At 40.4% G+C, this 25,208-nt stretch overlaps 2 protein-coding genes across 2 annotated transcripts in view; one reads left to right on the forward strand and one right to left on the reverse strand.

Moving 5' to 3' along the window:
- Window positions 1-1,390: 1,390 nt before the first annotated feature.
- pgr (progesterone receptor) lies at window positions 1,391-12,201 on the forward strand. Its single transcript, XM_028571269.1, has 8 exons — window positions 1,391-2,362; window positions 3,253-3,362; window positions 4,363-4,479; window positions 4,741-5,046; window positions 6,186-6,330; window positions 6,493-6,623; window positions 8,701-8,858; window positions 10,455-12,201. The coding sequence occupies exons 1-8, from the start codon at window positions 1,488-1,490 to the stop codon at window positions 10,608-10,610; spliced, it is 1,998 nt and encodes a 665-aa protein (XP_028427070.1). The 5' UTR covers window positions 1,391-1,487; the 3' UTR covers window positions 10,611-12,201.
- Window positions 12,202-14,778: 2,577 nt separating this feature from the next.
- The window catches only part of arhgap42b (Rho GTPase activating protein 42b), a 44,417-nt gene continuing 33,987 nt past the window's right edge, over window positions 14,779-25,208 (reverse strand). Inside the window, exon 23 of the mRNA XM_028572838.1 lies at window positions 14,779-15,064. Coding sequence (XP_028428639.1) covers window positions 14,976-15,064 — 89 coding nt within the window. The 3' untranslated portion in view covers window positions 14,779-14,975. The remainder of the gene's footprint in view (window positions 15,065-25,208) is intronic.

A 25,208-nucleotide genomic window follows, 5' to 3' on the forward strand; every position in this document is an offset into this window, starting at 1 on the left:
TTTGTAACCGAGAGACAGGTGGAGGTGAAGTTGTATTTTCCACTTTGGGACATCTTGCAATCTCAGTGACAGTGAGCTCTTCAAGTACCGGTAAGTACCTGAATTAAGAATTCCATGTTATTCCTATGGCATAAGTCTCAAACTTGTGATGTCATCAGTCTGGAGCTGCTCCATAGACAAGTGTCTCCCCTGTGCTTTCTGACCACAGTGGGAAATCTGTAACAGGAAAAATTAACCCTCTCTTTGATTTCATGTTGTTTATGGAGAAGGAGAACCAGGAAATGAGTAGGGGGAAATACAACGCTACCAAGCTACAGCCAAGCGACGTGTGTCACGCAAATTTTCGAGAGGTGCACGTCAGACTACGCCGTAGGGTCCGGCATAGGTTCATGTCTCCAATACCAACGGCGTAGATTTTACGCAGAAGTATAAAACAGCCTTAACCTTAACCATTGCCTAATCCTAGTACCGACGTTGGGGGCTTAAAACACCAAACATCAATTTCACAGCACACCCAACAAATAAGTGCTGGTTTTTAAGTGCTTCACAAATTGAAAGATAAATAGGATCTAAATCAAAAAAATATAACTTAAACCAAGTGTGTGCTGTTCCTTGGTTCTTATTATCAACTGGCCCATGACCCTCAGATGTTCAACATTCATAACATCATATTATGAATATACTCTATGAGTAATATACAAATGTAAAAAAAAAAAGTCTTATTTTCTTGCATATTATGGAACTTACGCTATTTTATCGAAATGTCTGTGTTTCCATTAATCATAAATGAAATGTAGGCTATTTGGAATCCGCTATTTGGAGAGACAAACGGGAGAGGATAATTCAACAAAAAATATCCTCCTCCTGAACAATCTGAAAATGATGGCTACGCTGTTGGTCTTATCTTTTCATCTTCAAATGGCACCAAGTCTCCAATATTTTCTCATTTGGTCAAACATGTCGTCATGGGTGGAGTCTAGTGACCCCTTAACATCGAAGTGATCCATTCTCCTCATTGGCTGGCTGTTTTGCAGTAAGGGTAGTATACCTCCATACCATACATGTCTAGAGTGTGGATGCGCATTGATTCTGACCCTGGCACCTTTGGTGGAAAACTAATGGGAATCTCTCTCTCTCTCTCTCTCTCTCTCTCTCTCTCTCTCTCTCTCTCTCTCTCTCTGACATGACACCTACAGCCAGAAAGAGGAACTATACTTAATAATATACTTAAATCTGCCAGGTTTATTTTCTTAAAGTACTCATAATTGCGCACGTAACATCCCCCATCAAAGGCTAAAAGTTGCCTTTCTTTCTTTTCAACAGCAGTTAAATTGTTCATAACAGCGTATATCTGTCTGAGTGAAAGAAAGACGTAGTCACACGACGGGGAGGAGGATTACAGGGAAGTCTCTCTGTGGCGATAACCCCCACACAGTCCAACCTCCGGGCGCACTCCAGTCTCCGCTGTGCGCTTCACGGTCCACACGATGGAGAATAAACCAAACGGGAGAATGAGCACCATCAGCACTTCGATCGCGGACTCCACCAACACAAGAGTGAGTGACTTGGTTGAAGCTGGCTACATGAACACTAAGTTATCGAACGAGTCACAGTCTCTAAGGTGCATTTCCTCATCCGTGCGTCATTTCGGAAACGGCGGCACGCTGTTCCAAGGTCTAAACTCGAGCGGCGACAGCGCAGTCTCCATACTCGATGGTTCACCCGTCGGGAAACATTTTTATGACCGCAGCAGTGACTATCTGAAGTGTGACAGTGTGCCGTGGGAGGATTTTGCTGAAGTTCAGAGGACAAGTGTGGCCACATCCGAAAGTGTAAGCCTCCCCTCGACCACCGGAGCGTGCAAGTTCATCAAAGATGAGAAGGAGCCTTCTGTGATTATGGACAGCCCCTGTCCCAACTTTGATCCATCATCGGACATACCTGTTCTGGACCACTGTTGTGACAGCGACAGGAAACAGCTACTGGGGCTCAGTGACGGGGAGTCGGCCGCGGCCATTCCTAGACCGGGACTGGACGGAGCTCCGAACTTTCTGATGGACCTGAACCAGTCCGAGCCGCTCCCGGGCCCGGCGCTCAGCCAGCTGAGGACGGACTCCAGGTGCGCTTTGTCCGGGAAGGCGCTCATCAACTTTGACGCCAGCGCGCACGCAACCCAGCAACTGGCCATGTACAAGAGCGACGGTCCCCGCTGGCAGACGCACACGGCTCCGGCTGAGCCCCATTACTGGGGCCAGTCCGTAGGGGGGCTCGAGGACCCGTTCTTACACGGCACCGGCTACGATGGGATCCAGAACCAGGCCCTGATCCAGAGGAACCCGTCCCCCTTCTCCGCATTCCCCAGGTAACTACCAGAAACGTTCGCCTGAAGGCACACATTGGAAATATAAAGTCCCATCTGACCTTTTGATCAAAACTGAGTCCTCCATGAACTTTGAATGTAGGCCTAAGTTTGCTAACTTGTGCGACAGTTGGAGTTAAAATATAGAAATAAGACAGCAGTTTTGCCAGATCATAGAGTTTTGCCTACATAAATTGATGACCAGATGGTAATTAATCACGTTATAGGACAAATGATTTGCCACTGCACAACAATTCCCCGTTATGAAGTCAGTCAGGCCATTTCCGAGTCAAAGAAAGTGGAAAACAAACTTTGCCTTTTAAGGAGTCATCTCCGCTCATATCTCTATAGCCTGTCTAAACTGTAATTTTTCTCTTTAAAAAAAAAAACAAAACCTTGAAAACAAGAGATAATGAGAACATTTTATCCAATTTGGTCTAGTTTTAGTTTTGCCACTTTAGGACAGAAGAAAGACCCTAAAAAATAAAAAAAATGTTTTAACCAATTACACCTGGATATTTTAATATAAACTCTGGGCCCTACATGGTCCTTGATTCTTACTTTTCCTTGCAAACATAGCAAGAGGCCTCTTAAGAAGCTTCAAATTCACTCAAGGGTTAACACACCAATCATGAATGTAAGAGTAGATAGTAAAGCAACATTTTGTTCCTACCTTTGATCCTATGAGGATCAAACATTGGTGATGATTTACCCCGCAATGTTACTCAATGTAACTATTGCACATTTCACCTACATATCACAAGTTTGAAAGGGGCTTATGTTTTCAAATCAGATTGTTCTGCTTAAAGACACAATGGACCCGTTTGCCGTGTTGATATGAATTTAGATTCACAGATGAGTTCATGAATGTACGTTTTTGCTCTTTTTTTCAGTATGCCGCCTCAGAGAGTGTGTGTGATCTGTGCTGATGAGGCATCTGGTTGCCACTATGGAGTCCTAACCTGCGGGAGCTGTAAGGTCTTTTTTAAAAGAGCAGTAGAAGGTGAGCGTAAAAACACTTTACACCAACTTCTGGAAATTTGAGAAAAAAAAAAAATTCTAATTTCCAAATCATTTTAACCACAAGCCCTACAATTTCTGTTCTTTTTGTACACACTTTCTGTCAAATATTGTCCGAGCCACATACTGTAGCTGTATTGGGACTGTTATGAAGGGGGAAAACACCCATCAGCTAACAGAAGACAGGTTAGCTGCCTTTTCCACAGATTTTTTTCTATTTCAAGATGCCTTTTCACATCTGGCCAGTGACAGCTGATCACATGTGCACGACTGTTTTAACAGCCCTCCCTCTTTGTTTTTCATTTCCCTACTCTTAATTTACACTGGGACAGTGAATCTTTTTTGTTGGTGCATGTGTACTTTCATGTCCACCGTTGTCACTATACCCGCTGTATAATGTAGAATACTTGATTTTTAGGGGTGCCTGCAAATGGAAATGCTAACTTATTTGCCTTTTTTCTGTTGATCAGTGGGCTTTGTTCCCAACAGATAAACTAAACGTTGAAAACTTTAAAAAAAAGGAGGCGCTACAGGCTGTAACTCAATACTGTATTTATCTCCAATGTCAGCTATCGCAAGTCTTCAGTGAATGCTTTGGTATATTAAAAAGGGAGTTAGCACATTACATTTGACTGACCTTCTTTGCCAGTCGTTAGCAACAGTATCACATTGACCAGTGTTCACGGTGTTCCTCGTCTTGATTTGTTTTTCCTTGTTATCTTGCCACGCGAGATTATATAAGAGCCATTATGTCTCAGCATGGCCGTGTCACTCTGTCCTCACAGCCTTGCCTCGATCTTATTTTCTTCTTTGGAGCTCTCCTCAGACTCCTGCCTCCGTGCGGATGGAGTAGCCATGTTAATAGTCAAAAGCCCCTCAATACTTTCCCCCCTCATTATGTGCCTCTCCTCCTCCCAACCTATTTAAAAATTAAATGCTGTTGAAATTGTGCGCATTGCCTTTTCCCCCTTTTCACTCCACAGGCCATCATAGCTATCTCTGCGCTGGGCGAAATGACTGCATTGTGGACAAAATTCGGAGGAAAAATTGCCCTGCGTGTCGCCTTCGAAAGTGCTATCAAGCAGGAATGATGCTCGGAGGTACTTTTCAGTAGGATTTCTTTTTGCACGCTAACATGGAGCTAATGCACCCATTGGTCACACTTTGAATTCATGATAAGCAGCAAAGAGAATGTTAAAAGTGCTCAGATCCCAAAGACAATAATGAATTTGAATCAAACAGGATCTTTTTGCAAATTGTGAATTTACTGGGCATAGATAAGAAAAGCTCTGCGATGTGTTATGGGCTCAAGTTGTGCTCTTTGACATCAAATCTAACCAGGCCTTGTTCTCACAACACAGGCAGGAAGCTGAAGCGTTTCGGGGCCTTGAAAGCCTTGGGTTTGGCCCCGGCCATGATGTTCCAGTCAAACTTGGCCATGTCCAGCGACAGTCAGGCCATGAACTCCATGTCTTGCGTACCAGGGATCCGTGAGGTGCAGCTCTCCCAACAGATCCTCAACATCCTGGAGAACATCGAACCAGAGATCGTGTACTCTGGTTATGACAGCACCCAGTCCGAGGGTCCACATATTCTGCTCAACAGCCTCAACAGGCTGTGTGAGAAACAGCTGCTGTGGATCGTCAAGTGGTCCAAGTCTTTGCCAGGTAACGGCTCTCTGCAGCTCAGGGTCACCACAGTTGTCATCATGGGGATCTACCTTCAGGTCTCAGCCTTAGACACTGCCTGAGATAGAGGGGTGATTCCAAGTGGTATAAAATAATTTGTCATAGAACATTTTTCTGAAATCTTTAGCAATAAAGCTGTAAACTGAGAAAAATAGTATTGGAAAACTAGCCCTATCGCTCTGGGTTGTTTGCATTTCTTTAAACCAATCACAATTGATTGAGCGGTGCCAAGTTCCGGACGCAGCGACGGTGGCTCTGCAAAATAGTCTTGGGAAGGAACTTGTTTTGGTGGAACAACTGCACCCCGCAAAAGAAAACTCCACATACAATATTAAATGGAGTTAAAGGCATACTATGTTACTTTTCCCTTTTTGGTCCCCCTACAGGTTGTCTCATTGGAACTACAACTCACACAGCTGTAGTTCCAATGAGACAACCTGTAGGAGGACCAAAAAGGGAAAAGTTACATAGTATGCCTTTAACTGTTGACACAATACAGTACCGTGAGCTATTTAAATTAGCTGGATACTAGGACTGCACTATATGAGGAAAAAAATCAAATTGCGATCATTCTGACAGATATTGCGATTGCGATATGATTCACGATATCGGAGGGAATGATCAGTTTTGTATCATTATTCTCATTATTCATTGAAAAATATTAAAAGTAAAACAGTTAAAATGATTATAGTGTGGCAGGGACTTCTCTGCAGCACCACAATACTTCATTCAGAATGGTTTAACACATATTTTGCCTTTAACAAATATTGCACTAGTCCATATTGTGATTTCGATAAAATTGCCATTAATTGTGCATTTACTCTTACCAGTGTATCGCTGTGTGTACTTCGTCCACAGCGATCCCACCAATCGCTTCCAAAACGTCCCAGTTAGAGAGAAAATGCCATAAACATATTATAAGTATTACCTGAAAGCGTGAGCCACGTGCCGGATATCAGGCTTTATCCTGGAAATGTTCTTCTGTTGATCCATACTGGAAAACTAATGTGCTGCACCACGTTAATATACATGATGGCATATTAGTGCACAGATGTTATGACAGGTTGCATCTACTATGAAAAAAATCACCAAGTACAGGATTTTCTTTTCTGTCTAAGGGTTTCGTAATCTTCAGATCACTGATCAGATGACCCTCATCCAGTACTCGTGGATGAACCTGATGGTGTTCTCGCTTGGGTGGCGCTCCTTTCAGAATGTCACCAGTGAATATTTATACTTTGCACCAGATCTGGTTCTTAGTCAGTAAGTGACCATCATCTTGAGTTGGCTTTTCATTGCTGATGATTTATTTTTAAGTGTTACAGGCATGAGAGTGGTTGTTCATTCACAAAGCAAGGAGGTTGGATGAAAAAGAGCTTACCGATTGTTCAGACACATGCACTATTTTATGTTTTTGTCTGCCAGGGAGCAAATGAGGAGATCGCCGATTTATGACCTCTGCCTGGCGATACAGTTCATCCCTCAGGAGTTTGCAAATCTTCAGGTTACCCGAGAGGAGTTTCTCTGCATGAAAGCCATAATATTACTCAACACAGGTAAAAGCCAGAAGACGTCCTGAATCACACTCAATATGAATCATTGTTTTACCATATGTTGACCTTCTCGTTTGAACTAACCACGCTGAGTAATACATAATGTTGCGAACAGAGATGTGAAGCTTTGATGATCGTCTACTGTAGAGCCGCACAATAAAGGGAGTGTACAGGGTGACTGGACTGTGGCAAGATTTATGTAGCCACTGCTATCAAGTCCTAGTTTTACACTGACTGAAAAACATTGATTTACACAGTAGCATGTTAGCTCTCAGCAAACCATCATTGTTGGGTGCCAACTCTGTTGCATTTCCTTAGTGTTTGTTTAGCTTTTAAACATAGTAATCACCAGGCCCTAATGGAATCTGGAGATTTCTTTTTTTTCCTTCTTCTTTTTACAGTTTTCAGCAGTTTTTAACTTAATAGTATTAACCATAGTGGCATCTGTGGTGTCATGTGTCAAAATTGATTTATGTCAGGAAAAAGGTAAGTCCTTGAACAAGAAGACACATCTGATGAAGTCCAAATGACACAGATGCTAAAAAAGAGGTATTTTTACATGTGTGAACATGAAGACAATATAATGTTAAAACAGAGTAATAATCAAACCCAAACAGAATCTGCAGGTTCTTTTTATTTATTAGGGCCCGAGCACCGAAAGCGGTGAATGCCTTATTGAAACTTAAGGAATTATTATCTGCAAGTAATTGGCTTTTTGAGGAGCTTAACATATTCAAAAACTCACCAAAATTGGCGGTCGCATCAAATCTGGTGAAAATGTGCGTATTTGAACTGTTTCGGGACTAAGCGCACAAAAATGGCTCGCTAGCGTCCCCTACAAAGTTAAAGATTTTTAGCCCCTGCCGTATGTTTAACGTAGACTAACGAAACTTGGTAGACATATGTAGCATGTCAAGACGTACAAAAAACGTCATTGGAGCCATACCCTGAACCAAACTGGAAGTCCGCCATTTTGATTTCAAAGTTCAAAATTAGTGTGATTTTGGCCATTTCCACATGTCGTACTTTAACAAACTCCTCCTAGAGATTTAATCCGATCAACTTCAAATTTGGTCTGTGCCATTTTTAAGACATTAACAATGAAAAAAGTTTTAAAGACAAACTTTTCATCATAGGACGTGGCGGTGGCGGGGCGGCCATTTTGTGCATTTCGCCATCAAAACAGGAAGTGGGTGTAACTTGAGTGTACATTGTCCAATTGGCTCGAAACCTTTCAGGATTCATAAGAGTCCAACCCTGAGGACAAATAAAGGCCGATATTTACTTAAAGTCATAGCGCCCCCTAGTGGCAACAGGAAGTTGGTGACGATTTGTTATATACGATTTGATATTTATTTTTTTACAGTTTTCAGCGGAGATCTAGAATGAAAATCTGCTTGTGGTAACTACCTTTTTAGGATTGTTTTTTTGGGGACAGCCCTATGTTCCCACATTTCTAAGATTTATTTTTTTCACTGAAAATTAGACCCTATGTTCCCACAGCTCTTTGTTCCGACATTTCTAAGATTTTTCTTAAAATTAGGCCCTATGGGTTAGGGTTAGGTTAACCATAACCCCCTGCACTTCATTCGACTGATCTGACTAGAAGCTAGGCAATGTGAGGCCTCTGTGCTACTTAGTTTAGTTTGTTTATTTAAAAGGACAATGTGCACTTACATTAAATGTTTGCAATAAACAAAGAGATGGGCGCACCAGATTTAGCTAAAAGCTACATTCCATCTGTAGTCCATTGCTACTGGATAACAAGTTGGGTGTAATTGGACAAATTGGGAGAAAGGGGGATACAAATTTATGAAAAAGGAAATTTGGGAACATAGGGCCTAATTTAAAAAAATAAATCTTAGAAATGTGGGAACATAGGGCTTGTGGGAACATAAGCACGCTCCCGTTTTTTTTGCTTAGGGTGGAGATGTTCAGAGTTTTTTAATTTATTTATTAATTTATTTTTTAAATCTGCAGACAATTCTGAGGAATTCGGTTTTTGCCCTAGCCCTGTTAATCATTGTTCTAGTTTAGAGAAATACATTGTTTAATCTAGAAGTGTCCTGCCTGTTCGCAGTGCCTCTTGAGGGACTCAAAAGTCAGGCCGCATTTGAAGAGATGAGACAGAACTACATCCGGGAGCTGACCAAGGCTATCCACATGAGGGACAAGGGCTTGATGGCCAGCTCCCAGCGATTCTACCACCTCACCAAACTGATGGACGCCATGCATGAGGTATGCTCCCTCATGGATCTGAGTACAGCAGCATTGACTCATGTCTTAGGCTACATCTACACTGCTATGTTTTCATATTTAAGCAGCGTTTTGAGGCAAAAACGATCTACGTCCACACAAGAGTTTTAGCTCCAGTAGCAGAACTAATCTCCTTTCATAGGCCCTTAACAACCACACAGGTGTTTTGAGTTAAAGGACAATTTTGGCGCAAAATGAGCCTAGGGGTTAATAACACATGAGTACCGAGTTGACCGTTCTCTGGGATATGTTTTCATGCTAATCGAATGTGACCAGTTTTAGCGCAAACCGCTAATTAACTTATAACGCTAGTCATCGGGGCATGCCAAAGTAAAAAGAAATTGCTATTTCTACACCACTAACAAGGCTCAAAATAGCACCACACTTCCACGGTAACATAATGAGAGTCCCTACATGTAAACCGAGGCATTGAGAACTTTGTAAGTGTACAGACAGTTTATTAAAAAGATAGTTTATAAAGACCCTTCGGTATACAGGCAGGCGCCATCTTGGGAAAACAGTCATGATCAGTCGAACGCTGAATGCCGTGCTTGAGCTATGTTACTGGTTACCCTCATTATGCTATCGTGGAAGTGTGGTGCTATTTTGAGCCTTGTTAGTGGTATAGAAATAGCCATTTCTTTTTACTTTTGCATGCTCTGACAACTAGCGTTATAAGCTAATTAGCAGTTTGCGCTAAAACTGGTCACATTCGATTAGCATGAAAACATATCCCAGAGAACGGTTGACTCGGTACCCATGTGTTATTAACCCATATGTGCATTTTGTGCCAGAATTGTCCTTTAATCTGTCTGATTTGACCACTTAGGCCTGTGTGGGTGTGTCTAAACTGATTGATCCATTTTCCAGAGTCTCTTGTTAGCTTCGTTGCACCTTTTGGGGCAGGACAAATGACAGATTCATCATTTTTATTGGTAGAAAAGATTTGTGACTTAATGAATTCCTATCTAAGCTCTGGCCCACCTGCAACCTGAGCAGAGGTCTAATCAGCCAGAACAACGGAAATCACCTGTGTGGGGTTTCACACGTCTGAAAACGCATATCACATGACCATTCACAAACACACACTGGGCATGTGTGTGCCTGTGTAAACAGGAAGCAGATTGTCTGGCGTTACTCTATGGTTGAAAATCATGGATGTATAAATTTAAATTACAGAAAATAATTTAAAGAAAGAACAACCATGGCGAAAAGTAAGAGCAGGGATTTATTATTTTGGAGCGATGACGAGGTGGAACTGTTACTGAAAGGTATGTAAGCTACCTAACTGATAAGACTGACTGACGTGCATCGGTTTCACCAAAAAGTTTCCGTTTGTGCCTGTCCAGACTACAAAGCAACCACAGAGTTTTCAAACTCTCAAGCACGGCGGCAGCAGTGCTTCCAAATGTCTCCGTTTTAGGGGCTCGGAAACGCTGCAGTAGTGTGTACACGAGGCGTAAACGCAGCAAAAGATATTCGTTTTTTAAACCAAAACGTAGACGTGTAGATGTAGCCTTAATCTAACTGCTACTTTAATGAGTACCAAGAATATCATGAATGTCTCCTTTCTGACAGATAGTGAAAAAGGTCAACCTGTTCTGCCTGAGCACCTTCATCCAGGCGGACGCCATGCGAGTGGAGTTTCCCGAGATGATGTCAGAAGTCATTGCCTCCCAGCTTCCCAAGGTCCTGGCCGGCATGGTGAGGCCCCTCATATTCCACACCAAGTGATGATCACTAATCTGTGGAGACGTCTTGGGACTGGATTATTCACCCCACAATTACTGGATTCTTTATAGCCTTCACTATTGTAGTCATCTATACTTTTCCTAATGGTCTTTAGCCTTTTAACTTTATGAGGTAAAACAGATGTTCAAAATATGTTTTTTTTTAGTACAGAACTCTTGAATATGATAAATTCAGAGGCATGAATCAATAAAGCTCTTCTCTATAACTCTGGTCTATCCACCCTTTCCCATCCTACAGCTTGTGTATAGATGGTACTTACCAGCTGATATACAGTAGGTTTTGAAAACCACTAGAGATGCTGATATTTTTGTACTGAAGCTGCAAAAAATAAAAATAAATACTTGCTTACTTACTATATTTTAACAAAAAGTTCAAATATAGGAGACACTGAAACCTGCCAGTTAAACTAATTAAATTCTTTCCGGGTCAACAGCAGTGACTCACAGGGAGGAGAAACTGATAAGAAGATAACTATCCGTAAAATATTTGACAAAAAAAAAACTTACGTGATCTTAAGTGATTAGATATAACCCAGTTAGAACACATCTCCGCCTATGCCCTAATTAGAGACCCTAAGGAATGTGTGGTTGGTTTTGTTTTTTATGACAGAACCTATTCAAAAGATTTTAATCTACATACGTATCTGCATCAAAATCACACAGTGATAAATGTTGATGGGATGCATGTGACAGATTTGAAGTGAGTGCAATAGTTGTACAAAATAGTAAAACAATCCCCCATTTCACAATGTCAGAATGAAATCCTTAAATATTTTTGGGATCAGCATACAGATCTGTAAAAAGCAACTGATCCCTTTCTCCTTGGCACATGGTCTTACTCTAAATGAAATAGAACTGAAATCAGTTCATATGTTTTTTGAGCTGTACAGTTAACAAACAAAATAAAAAATTAAAATGTGATCCAAAAATGTAACTTCCCTGGCGGAAGTAGTAAAATGTTTTCACATAGCCAAGGATAGGAAGGAACCTCCATCGCATGTGAAGAGAACTGTATTATCTCTATGTCTGTCAGTGAAAAATACAACCCTATACAAAATACAACTTAAACTCACTAACTGTGACAAAGAATTTGGACCACACGTTGAATAAATCACGGTGTTTATTTAAAGGCATGTTTATGAACCGTCAAGACACAGTAGATGATTGCAAGGAAACAAGATTGCCATATATATATATATATATATATATATATATATATATATATATATATAAAAAAGATAGAATGTTAATATCATTTCCCCCTGGAAATTCAGAATGTAAGGGAGTATTATTCCAGCATCAATGTTCAAGGCCACCTCACATTCTTAATGCTGTAAATGGAAAAGAATGCCCTGATCTGGGCAAGTACCAGACCTCAAATACCTTCCCAAATACATTTACGGCCCACAAAGAAAGAGTCTTAGTGTGGAGTCATTTTTCAGTTTGTAATAACCGAAGGGTGAAAGTGTTGGTAATTATTTTCTTTCTTTTATCTTTTTTCTTTCTGAAACAGTATCACTGAATGTTGTTACAGTAATAGAACATTAAACATGAAATGGTATCTTTATAACTAATATAATCCGATACATGTCTAGTTGTCATTACTAGTACACCAGTGTACTAGTGAGTACAGTACCACAGGAGGCCTTAAAAGGTGAAAGCTCCACCTTATGAACATAGCATCACATGATAAAAACACTTTTACATAGGGCATATAGTTGGTGTGATCATTTATACTAATAAACATTACAAACAACATTACAAGAAGTAAATACTTTTTGATTAGCAATAACAGAAGAACCGCACAAGCTAGGGATGTCCCGATTGGATCGGGTAGTATCAGATCAGGAAGTATCGGATCAGGAAGTATTGGATCGGGGAAGTATCAGATCGGGGAAGTATCAGATCGGGAAGTATCGGATTGGGAAGTATCGGATTGGGAAGTATCGGATTGGGAAGTGTCAGATTGGGAAGTAGCGGATCAGAAAGTATCGGATCGGGAAGTGTCGGATCGGGAAGTAGCAGATCAGGAAGTCTCAGATCAGGAAGTATCGGATCGGAAAGTCTCAGATCGGGAAGTCTCGGATAGGGAAGTATCAGATTGGGAAGTATCGGATCGGGAAGTATTGGATCGGGAAGTATCAGATCGGGATGTATCAATTTGGGAAGTATCGGATCAGATAGTATTAGATCCGGAAGTATCGGATCGGATGGTATTAAATCAGGAAGTATCGGATCGGGAAGTATCAGATCAGGAAGTATCGGATAGGGAAGTATCAGATCAGGAAGTATCGGATAGGGAAGTATCACATCAGGAAGTATCAGATCAGGAAGTATTGCATCGGGAAGTATCGCATTGGGAAGTATCGGATAGTATTAGATCAGGAAGTAGATATGAGAGCCAATATGGGCATTTTTTTAACTGATCAAGGATCACCTTACTCCGGGCATTTACGTCAGTAAATTCTACACCATTCTAAGTAGAAGTTGATTGATTAGTGAGTTTTACAAAACTGCTAGCTGCACTAAGTTAAATGTATTAAGCTGAAGATATCTTTTAGTTACGTTTACTTAGTTATTTATTTTTGTAAACAAAAAAACAGTGTGCAGCTCTTTTATCTAGGCAAATACAAGTATCGGATCAGGACTCTGTATTGGCAAATATTCAATATTTCGGGATCGGGGGTCAAAAAAGCAGATGGGGCCATCCCTAGCAAGAGCATGAATGTGGAGTACAGTAGCGTGTAGCTCACCAGAAAGTGAAGTGCAGCAGTGAGCAGGTTCAGAAGGAACAACGATCACAGGCCATAAACAGGAAAGTTAAGGTGCAAACCCATCATGCTTTTTCTACTATATATTCTTATGGATTAGATTAGCATCATTATTTTAAATCACAGTTTGTTCAATTACAGCTAATAGAAAATGTCTATGAAACTACAGATTACTAGAGCTGCAACTACCGATTATTTTCATAGTCGATTAATGTGTGGATTAGTTTCTGGATGAATGGATTAGTTGTTTGGCCTATAAAATGTCAGAAAATTGTGAAAAATGTGGATCAGTGTAAAAGAGGACATCCTCAAATGTCTTGTTTTGTCCACAGCTGAAAGATATTTACTGTCACAGAGAAGTGAGGAAACTAAAAAAAATATTCATATTTAACAAGCTGAAATCAGAGAATTTGTACTTGCACTCCGACTGATCAATTATCAAAATAGTTGGCGATTAATTTAATAGTTGACAAATAAGCAATCAATTGATTAATCTTTGCAGCGCTACAGATTTACATTAACAACTTGACAAAAGGAAAGTGGGGTGTTGATATAATGGTTTAAGTTAAAAGATAATATATTTCCCAGATTAAAACGTGAAATTGGATGCGATTGTTTTGTGATTCTATAGGCCAATACTGGGACTAAAACATCCGTGCAGTCGATGGGTAATATATTTACATCTAACAGTAAAATATGATTGTATTACATAGTGCTTCTTAACTTCTGAATCTCTGCAGATTCCCCAAACATTTCACAACAAAGCCATTACAGAAAAGGAGGTACATTTTTGGACTTTGAACTTCTAGCACTGTTAAAGGTCCGATGGCATGAAAATTTCTCTTTATGAGGTTTTTTAACATTAATATGCGTTCCCCCAGCCTGCCTATGGTCCCCCAGTGGCTAGACATGGTGATAGGTGTAAACCGAGCCCTGGGTATCCTGCTCTGCCTTTGAGAAAATGAAAGCTCAGATGGGCCTGGAATCTTGCTTTACCTCCCCTTTCTCTGCTTTGCCCACCCAGAGAATTTGGCCCACCCATGAGAGAGAGACATCATGGCTTTCAAACGAGAAAAATGGCAAATGGTTGGTCAAGGCCACACCCCCACCCTCCACCTTGCTATCTATCCTCCTCAATAGCTACAGACACAGAAATGGCACATATTAAGTTAAGCTCATTGTGGGACTGGCTCTAGTGGCTGTAATTCTGCACCAAGGCTGAATTTCGGGAAAGAGACTTCAGATACAGTATTAGGGGACCACTAAGGCCTATATAAAAGAGACTTCACATACAGTATTAGGAGACCACTAAGGTCTATATAAAAGAGACTTCAGATACAGTATTAGGGGACCACTAAGGTCTATATAAAAGAGACTTCAGATACAGTATTAGGGGACCACTAAGGACTATATAAAAGCATTCAAAGAGCACCATGTCATGGGACCTTTAAAGCATCTGCTAAGACAAATTTCACTTACCAGCAAAAACACAAACATTACAACAATCAGCCACATTGTGTATTATAATTTCTTTTTTTCATGGATGCCATGAAAAAGATGCAATGTTTAAAATCTTGTTAGAGGAAGACAACATAATTCTCAGGGATTAAACCTTTTTTCCCCTCGTATGTTGCTTGGAGCCAGCCTGGTTCAACAGACGGGTAGACTACAGGAAAAAAAGAGAGAGAAAACACTTTAATATCCAAGAGAAGCGAGAAGCAGACTCTTGATCCAGTATAAAATGATTAGAATCAGTAAGCCTGATTTGGTTACACTATTTCCCAGACTTGGAGAAGAAGAAAAAAAGATGCTTATAGGCAGAAAAATAAACACGTACAGTGTAGCAGATAGAGAAAGACTGCTCTTTGAATTCAGTCCCTACGGAGCACTTTTGCAGGCTTGAAAGCAGGATCGCCCGGCTTAATCACACACATATAGTATAAGCCATAAAGACAACCAGGATAAACATTTCGCTGATGGACCAAAATTAAGACGACGGCTTTAAAAAATGATCTGCTAAAGCAATCCAGCGGCTGAATAAGGATTCAGAGAAAACTGGCCTGTTAATGCTAAGAGCAATAAAAGTCCTGTGGGCGGGAGCATTTGTTGTGGCTGCTGGCTCAGCTGCGTGTGTTAACAGGAAACAGGCACTAGTGCCTTCTATCACTAGGTTACGGTGACCTGCCTGCACTGGTTGTGGGCCAAGTCATCTCCTCATGGAAAAAGCAAAAGGCAATTAAAAAAAAATAAAAATCCTGGGACTGTTTATACTAGCAATGCATATGGGAGTGTCACGTTGGGAGCAAGACAATGTGATGCCTCCAGGGGTGGAAGAAGTATTCCGATCCTTTACTTAAGTAAAAGGACTAATACCACACTGTGAGAATACTCTGTTCCATGTAAAAGTCCCGTATTGAAAATGTTACATAACCCTTGTTTTGTCCTCGGGTCCAATTTGACCCTTTTTTAAAGTACAGAAATATGGGTTTCTTTCAACCAAATTGCCCAAACTATTAACATGGATGCATGCATGTGCGTTGTACGGATACAACGTTCTTTGCAGGTGAATTTAATGATTTCTTCCATTAAATTGTGGGTGTTTTATTGAATTTTATAGCATTTGAAATTTGTTTTTAAAATGGTTTCAAAACCATATCCTGACTAAACTTGGACATAAATCAGTCTGTGATTCACTCAACATCCTCTGATCTTAACTATTAGTCAAAATAATTCATGGTTTCTGGGGGGTTTTAACTCAAAAAACTAGGTATAATTTCATAAATTAGGTTTATTGACCATGAGTAAAAAAACATTAAAAAAAAAAAGACCACAAGGGTTAAGTCAAAGTATGTAAGTATCATCAGGAAAATTTACTTAAAGTATTAAAAGAAAAAATACTCGATAGAGACAGAAAAGTGCTCCCATTTTAGAAACTGGAAATGATCCAAACAGTTGTGTGTTTAATGGTCTAATCATTTCAGCTGGACCGTTATATTGTTGGGTAGTTTCATTTATAAACTACATGTGTTTTGTTTGTACAAATCTTAATGTGTAAAGTAACTAGTAACTAAAGCTGTCAGATATAGTGGAGAAAAAAGTACAATATTTCTCTCTGAAATGTAGCAGAGTAGAAGTAGAAAGTGGCATGAGAAGAAAAGACTCAAGTAAAGTACAAGTACCCTCAAAATGTGTACTTAAGTACAGTGCTTGAGTAAATGTACTTAGTTACATTCCACCACTGGATGCCTCCCCATAACACTGGGAATAAGCCTTGCTGTATGCTGCCAGCACACAACAGACTGTCTGTCTGCACACTCCACAATGTCCTACGCAAGGAGGCATGCGTGCCGTTTAGTGAGAACTTATGCAGCAAAGTAGCGGTCAGCCAGTGGTTGAATGTAACTAAGTACATTTACTCAAGTACTGTACATACTGTAAATGTTGAGGTACTTGTACTTTACTTGAGTCTTTTACTTTTCATGCCACTTTCTACTTCTACTCCGCTACATTTCAGAGAGAAATATTACTTTTCTATAAATACTTTTTACTCCACTACATTCATCTGTTACAGCTTTAGTTACTAGTTACTTTACACATTAAGGTTTTTGCACACAAAACACATGTAGTTTATAAAATACAATGTTTTATTATAAATTAAACTACGCAACAGTCAGGGACGTGCACAGGTATGGGCTATTATTGCCCAGGCAACTGCCCGTTTGCCCTGAATGGATTAGCTGCCCCTCTAGCGAAAGAGCCTAAATAAACTTTTCTTTCTTTCTTGTTTTTGGTCTTCTTTTTTTGCTGTTGTGGCTGCATCATCATCATTACTTAAGTTAAAACAAATTCAATTTGCTATATCATTCAATCTTGCCCTCAGGGATGCCCACTGCCCCCAGTCACATGACTTTGTTTATATTCTCAAACACAGAGCAGCGCAAGCCCAGATGGCAAATAGTCATTAAATGTTAAATCAACATCCTGCTGTCAACGATAAAGTCATTGAATCAACATCAACGAACTCTGATGTTGATTATTCATCATCCCCTACACCCTCCATTAGCATTGAAACAACGTTTAAATCATACCTAGAAATCAACAGGATTTCAATGGTATTTCGATTACAGTGGATATTGAAAGAATGTTGAAATCCCAGCATATCAACGAAACTTCAAAGGTATTTTAGTAGCCTATACCACAGGTTTAATCTAAAAATGTATATATATTAAAACAGTATTAGGCTATTATAATCCTGCTTATCGACAGCCAAGATGGGCTATGAGCAAAATATAGAAACTATGGCAGACTAGACTTTCTAGCACAAATGACACCCCACGCATTTAAAAATAAATAAATGAAACAATCGTTTTTATTGGATTTCTTTTCTTTCTTTTTTTCTTTTAACATGCTATATCTCCAGGGTCGGTCGTCCAGCTCACCCCGCCCGGTTGGGGTCGTAGTGCAGCCACTTCTGCACAGCTTGAGAAAATTCATAGGCATTTGCTGTACTCAGTCAGGGCATCTAAAATAGAAAACAAGCAAAAGTACATTTTAGTTTAACATTAGCAGTAGACTAAGTCGTCTGCATGTGAAGGATATAAACTCGATAAGGCCATGTAGAAAAAAAGTGTGTGTGTGTGTGTGTCATAGCTAGTATCCTTCCCTCACAAACGCCTCACACTCAAGTCCTACACTAGCCTAATTTAATTTGAGCGCTACCGTTGCCCATGTTTTCCCCTCATGCCCTTCAGCTGGAAGAACGACGTCACCATAGGACCACGCCACTCTCTTCTCTGAATCACATGTTTCAGGTGTGATCACTCTTTGATTGGCGCTAGCTTGACTGTCAAATATGTGTGCTGGATGATGGTCCGATATTTCTCCACTTTGGTCTGAAGCATCACTGAGGTAATTTGTGGCAGAAGGGACACCACAACAAACTTTGCATCTGGAAACATGAACTGGTAAGTCTATCCGAATAAATGCAACGTCTAATAGCCTATAGGCGAATGTAGCCATTTTTAACATCAATTTGGAAAAGTCTGTCAAATAGCCTGGCTTAGGATGGAATTATTTGACAAACAAATAAGGCTCCAATTTGAGTGGAGTGCTTCTCCCTTCTCACCAGAGAGATAAACATATTTTAAATGTTTCTGTGTCTATCTGTGTCTATCCAGTGTTACAATGTGTCTATCCAGTGTTACACAATTTAGAGAAATAGCCTAGCTGAGGTAGACTTCCGCCTGCCAGATGTGATTCGGCCTTAGGTTAGCCGTTTCTTAGCTTCCACAGGCGAACTACGGAAAAGTGAATTGGCCTAGGAGCAGGCTTCTCTCATTCCCTTTTTCGTTTAAAGGCCAACGCACACCGGTGTTCTGTCAAACTGGGCTACTTGTTGTCGTTGAGTTGTGCTACCATTAGTTGCACCTTGACGTGACAACACCCAGTCGAACATAGACAGTAAAGTGATGTCGTTATCTGAACTTACCAGACTGTTATAACTATTCTATTATTTGCCTTCAACCACTTAGTCATTATATCCACATTACTGATGTTGGAGTTGGGAGGATGGAGAGGGAGACTGCAGAGGGCTGGAGGCTGTTGGTGTGTGTGACAACAAGAGTTGGGGGGGAGGATATAAAAGACGTTACAGGTTATTAAGCTGAATTAGCTTCTCTGCTTACTTTGTTACACACACCACACTGTGGCCTATGTTACACCCCACCCTTAGGCAGCCCTTTAGGGGCAAACAAAAGGTAGAGATTGGGAGGAGAATGGACAAACAGCACAGGGAACACATACAACCGTAACACCTATACCTGGGAACCAAATTTTGGGAGCTTGGGGATATTTACTCCGAGGTTGGCCATCTCCATCAGAGTTATCCAAGTTGTTGTAGATTGGGTTTGGTCTAGAAGTGAACATGGACAAACTATAAATACACTGCATTATTTACATTTGTTCATCTGTAGTTACTGTGATATTCAAAATTTCAAAACTATTCTGATGTTACAGCAAACAAATATATTTCCGATGATGGCCATGTGCACATACAATTCAGCAACTTCGCATTCGAATTTGGAAATTCATTATTACTTCTTTCTCCTTTTCAGAGGCTGTTGGCACTCCTCCTCTGATTGGATATTGGTTGTGTCGCATTGCTGCTTCAAATACCTTTCCAGGCACCTCTCTGCTTCCTCAAAGGTATCTGCAGACACAAAGTTGTTATGAAATACTGATACAAAGGGCTATGATAAAATGTCAACCAGATTTAAAAATACCCACCTCGGCTTATGAGGACCCTGACAGGCTCATAAGTCTGCCATTCTTCTGTTGGTTCTTCCCTCCTCCTGATGGCAGCATGAACCTTGCCTGACTCTTTTGGAGGGTATGGAGGCCAGAAAACATTCTCCCCCTGAAGCCACATGTGTGGCACAACTTCTGTTCCACCACTGTTGAACTGCACAAGGCACCACTGCTTCATACTATTTGTTTATGGTAAAGATAATGGTTGGTTATTAACACATGAACTGATTTTATGAAGTGATTTTATGAAAATGATTTACTTTGTATGTATGAGGGGAATGGCAATGAACGCTTTTTTATCGGGGAAAAGTATATATATATATTTTTTTATTATTTGGAGCTTTACAAGAACAACACAGCTGCTTAAGTCCCCCACTTTGTAACAGTCAATGTTGGCTGATTCAAAGGGGTATTGGACATATGAGTCCTTCCTTGTAAATTTCCGGAAAATCACATAGGTTTCCATGTAGTCAACAAGAGCGATGTCGGGCGCCCAGATAGCTCAGTTGGTAGAGCGGGCGCCCATGTATAGAGGTTTACTCCTCGACGCAGCGGGCCAGGGTTAGACTCCGACCTGCGGCTCTTTGTTGCATGTCATTCCCCCCTCTCTCTCCCCTTTCACATCTTCAGCTGTCCTGTCAATTAAAGGCCTAAAATGCCCCAAAAAATAATCTTTAAAAAAAACAAGAGCGATGTCATCAACTATCTGGATGCAATTATCCCCAAACCTACATGATAAGGTGAAATGTTTAGTTACAACCTTTCTATACTGCTCCCCATGTTCTATATGAGACACCAATGGGCCATCATGATGGAGGTGCATGAATTTGTGGCCTTTGTTGATTTGGGATGTCTGAGGGTCTCTTTCAGAAAGCCTTTTAACTATTTGCTGTAAAGGCAAATGAGGTTTGCGCAGTAAATGTTTTAGTTGGGCCAAATAGTTCTCATAAGGAAAGGCAGCAATGTTATCTAAGGGACCGTAGAGATGATATTCTGCTGCCAGTTGTGTCAGCTGGTGGACATTGTAAGTTATTTCAGTTCTGCCATATAGCTGCACAGAGAGACTCACAAATGAAATTAGCAATTCGTGAGCACAGTCCACCATTTTCTCTGATGTCCCAGGAGATAAAAGGAGATGCATAGCAACAGAAAACAACATAAAGTTGTTAAACATCTCCAGGGGAATCGTATCTCTCAGCAATACAGGGCCAGCGTATAGCATAAAATACCGGAGTTCAGTTGCTTTCCAACTATCAATTTCTGAGAGTTCTCTGGGTTTGCGACTGAACTCAGTTGGAGTGTAAGGTGTCAGTGCCTTCAACTTCACAGAAATCTCCCCAATTGTTTTACTGCCCAACCTAGTTGCAAGACATTTGCCCCTCATCCAAATGTACAGAAGCTTCCTGGTTACCCCAAGACAACATAAACGCACGTAGTCAAATGGGAACATTGTCACCATTTTCACAATGCCAACTAGGGGAGACGGCGTTCGACTCAAGTGGTGGTCCTCATCAATCATGGAGGCGAAGTCTGTTTTTAATTTAGCATTGACATCAGGAAAGGTCATTTTGCCCTGCCATTCACCCACTTGAAAGCATTTATCGCAACCAGAGTAACCATTGTAACCCTTTGTTTTTAATAAAGGCTCGTGCAGGGGCATCGCAAATGAATGAGCACACTTTTGCCATTAGCTGCTGCCCTTTATAAATTATACCTCTCTTCAAAATGGGCCCAAGAATTCAGACGCACTTTTAGGCTTGCTAAGGCCACACAACAGGCCAACAAGGAAGGGAGATCTGGTGTAATCCACATTTACCATAGCAAGAATTGGCAAAGAACTGAAGTCTAATGCTTCTGAATAGTGGTAATCCATCTATATTGAACTGCAACTTAAGTGTGTTCAAGTTGGCAGGTAGAGTCAAAGATTTAAGCCTCGACATCAACCCATTGGCTAGGCCAAAGTGATAGTATTCCCCATCTTCCTAGTTATTATTTTACCTTGCGTCCACAGAACTGTCCAAGCATCTTTAGGCAATTCTTGATGAAACGCGCGCAAAATGCTCAAAAGTGCAGTTAGTGCCACTTGAGACACTGAAAATGTAGAGGCCCAAAATCTCAGACTTGTCATCAAAAACTCTGTAGTTGGAGTTTCAGTATCATCTGAATCAACATCATCTGAATCAACATGATTAGCTGTGTCTGAATTCTGAACTATGCTCATAGTTCCCTATAACTGGTAGCTCCTCTTCAACTGAGTGGCTAGAGGTTGAAACAGTTAGATCTACTACTTCCCTTGGGCACTCTACGTGTTCCAATACTGTGCCAGTGTTGCCTTGCATATTTGTATTATTAAAGGTCTCCTCAAACTGCTGTCGTATCTCTGACTCTGTGGCCTCAAGCATTGACCTAAATTTGCGCCTCTTTGACCAGCGTGATGCCATTGTGAGTGCAATGGCGTGCAGATTCACAAACAGATATTAAAAAGATTCTCAGATTGGGTTTATTATACTAAAGACTTGCTTACTTGATAAATGATGTGGATTACTGATCTGAAAAAAGACAAAAGTAAATCACAGTGTCAGTAAACAGCAATTTAATTCAGATTCAACCACTGCCCTGATTATTTCCCCACAAAGCAGATGATAACATGTTCTTTTGCCAAGGTTTTTCTACATACCGAACAATTTTCATCCACGAATAATTGACTCTGTTTACTACATTTAAGTACAAGGTACCCTATAGGCCTATCACGTCACTAATTTTCTGTCACATGGCACCTCCGGGTGTCTGTGCTGTAATGTCTGAACGGAACCAGTAGTACTTTTTTATGCACATTATGTATGTATTAAGATATCTATACAGTTTGTTATATTTGTATGTGTTACATGATTTAATTTACAGTACCAGTTAAAAGTTTGGACACTTTGGACTGTTTTTACATTGTGGAAGAAAAACTGATGGTCCTGAAATAACACACATAGGACTGTGTATTTTTTTCTTGTCTTAGTCTTCATTTTAGATTTTGTGTTAGATTTGAGTAGGGAAAGCAGGTATGTTAGTAGTCAAAATAGTTAAAATAATGAAAAACTCATGAGTTATGTCCAAACTTTGGACTGGTATGGCCTACTGTAGGCTGTGTGTAAACTTGTATACAAACTATTGTTTGTATATTGTATATGCCAATTTGTTTGTACAGCTTTAAGATAATAAAAGCATGCTATGTTCCACTATAATCTGTGTGTGGTGGAGTCATGTGGGCGCATTAACCTATAACAATAATATTGTTGAAAATATACATTTAAATAAATAAATCATGTCAAGTATCTCTCTTTAGTTTATAAACATTAATCACCAATAACAAGGTTGTAAACTCTGAATATTAAATTAGTCGACTTTGTTTTTAGAATGATTAGAATACCAATGCAACTTCCTGACACTCGTAACAGCAACACACCATTCTCTTAATACATCCATGCAACACACACACGGGCTGCCTGCTAGCCTCCTGGCTAGCCTGGGAAACCCATTACACAGTTAAAGAAAGGAAAACCCTGACGAAATTCCGGCTGCTACGTCAACTGGATCGTTAGTCTGATTGGTTGAAGGACTGTCCAATTGCGCCCAGAGGCATTTGAGTGGCGTCCGTTTGGAAATGAGCTGGCAATGAATGAATGAACGTTCCCCAGACACAACCAGGCTACCTGCCTGCTGCGTTCGGCTGTCTAACTAACCAGTAGGCTAGCCTAAACTACAAACTTGTTTCGGACGGCCTAGCAAGATAGCAACACAGAATGTTGTTGCCATGATACAAACAGTTTGGTATTTTATAGATTAGGAGAGATTATTTATGGAGAAAATGGAGTGTGTGCAGATGTCAGCCACTTACTACAGAATGCATTTGCTGCAGTCCATCTGGGTTCATTTTGGATCTCATTGAAATTTAATTTAGTTTGGCTGGCACAAATGTTGGCATTTGTATCAATATCAGAAAATGTTGCTGTGACGTGGCAGCTATAATGAAAAGTGCCCTGGCAGGCTGCACTATGCTAGCGTTGGTGCCGGTGTTCACTTCTGAGAAGAAATAGCGGTGCTGTGTTAATATATTTCACGACAGTCTCCCCTAATGTATAATGGTACAGACATGTATTGTCAAGCTAGCTATCACAAAAATAGACTGGACTCTGAGGTTTTGCTAACTTATTGTAACCTGTTGGAAGCGAACCACGATAGCCGAAGTTACATTAACGTTGGCAGATTTTGACGTTTAACAAAATCTATGACTGCAGCACTACGTGGGTATTACTACACTAACCATCATGTTAACGAGTAACAGTTGTAGCCTAACAGTACAATTCATTCATATTGAACATTACATAAGCAACCTTACCTGATCGTATGGGTCCCAAGGGTCCAGAAATGATCTGTGTCCGAGCAGTAGTTGGTCTACCACCCGATGATCTCCCGGTCAACCAAAAATCAATTGGATTTTCAATCATATTTCTCGGTCAACTATGTATCGACGCATTTTAAATCATATTTCCCGGTCAACTATATGTCGATGACTTTTCAACAACAGGTCGTTTCCCGGTCAACTCTTAAGCAATGACTTTTCAACACATTGGCAATATCACCCGGTAAACCAAACATCAATGCTTAATCAATCATAAAGATAACTATAGATCAATGTTGTTCCAATGTTGTTGCCATCAACATTAATAACGTCAGGTTTCATTGATATGGTAATGGTGATTCAACATTTATTTTGCATTGAAATTTCAATATCAACCATAAAGATGATTCAGATGGAAAATCAATATTTATTCAATGTTGGCTTGCTGTCTGGGAGCTCTTCAGCCTTCACGTGAGTTTTTTTTTTTTTTTTTTTGGGGGCTTTTCCCTTTAATATACAGTGACAGTGGATAGACTGGAAATGGGGAGTGAGATGGGGGACGACACGCAGCCAAGGGCAACAGGTTGGATTTTGAACCCGCGCCACTGCCGGACTCTGCCAACATGGGGCGAACGCTGGGTTAGCTAGAGGCCGCCCCACGTGAGTTTTTAAAGTATTTGAGATTATGACAAATGCCCTGTGAATAGTAACCAAAAAAAATCCACTTGAGCTTTGAATAGAGTGCATCTTCAGCTTGTAATGTTTGTATCACATTGTGGAGCATTGCCTTAAATATCAACGTAAAATGCTACGTTATCAACCAAAGCTAATGACATAACGTATGTTGCAGCAGCAGGCTAACGTAGCTACGTTACGTCCGTTACATGAGTGTGCGTTCTGTGGAGAAGAGAGAGGCTCAGGGATGTGATGTTAGGGCTCTTGAATCATGCTAGGTTATACGTTGTTTACAGTGAATATGTTACATGAGTTTTCAACCAACAATCAGATGTGAAAGTTGCCTTACTTTGTTATGAGATGATAAAATGAATGTCCCAATTGGTTAAGGAAATAAAATTTGCATTTAAAAAAAAAAGTATAGCCTAATGTTAGTTTT

Source organism: Perca flavescens, chromosome 3 (assembly GCF_004354835.1).
Source record: "Perca flavescens isolate YP-PL-M2 chromosome 3, PFLA_1.0, whole genome shotgun sequence".
Lineage (NCBI taxonomy): Eukaryota > Metazoa > Chordata > Actinopteri > Perciformes > Percidae > Perca > Perca flavescens.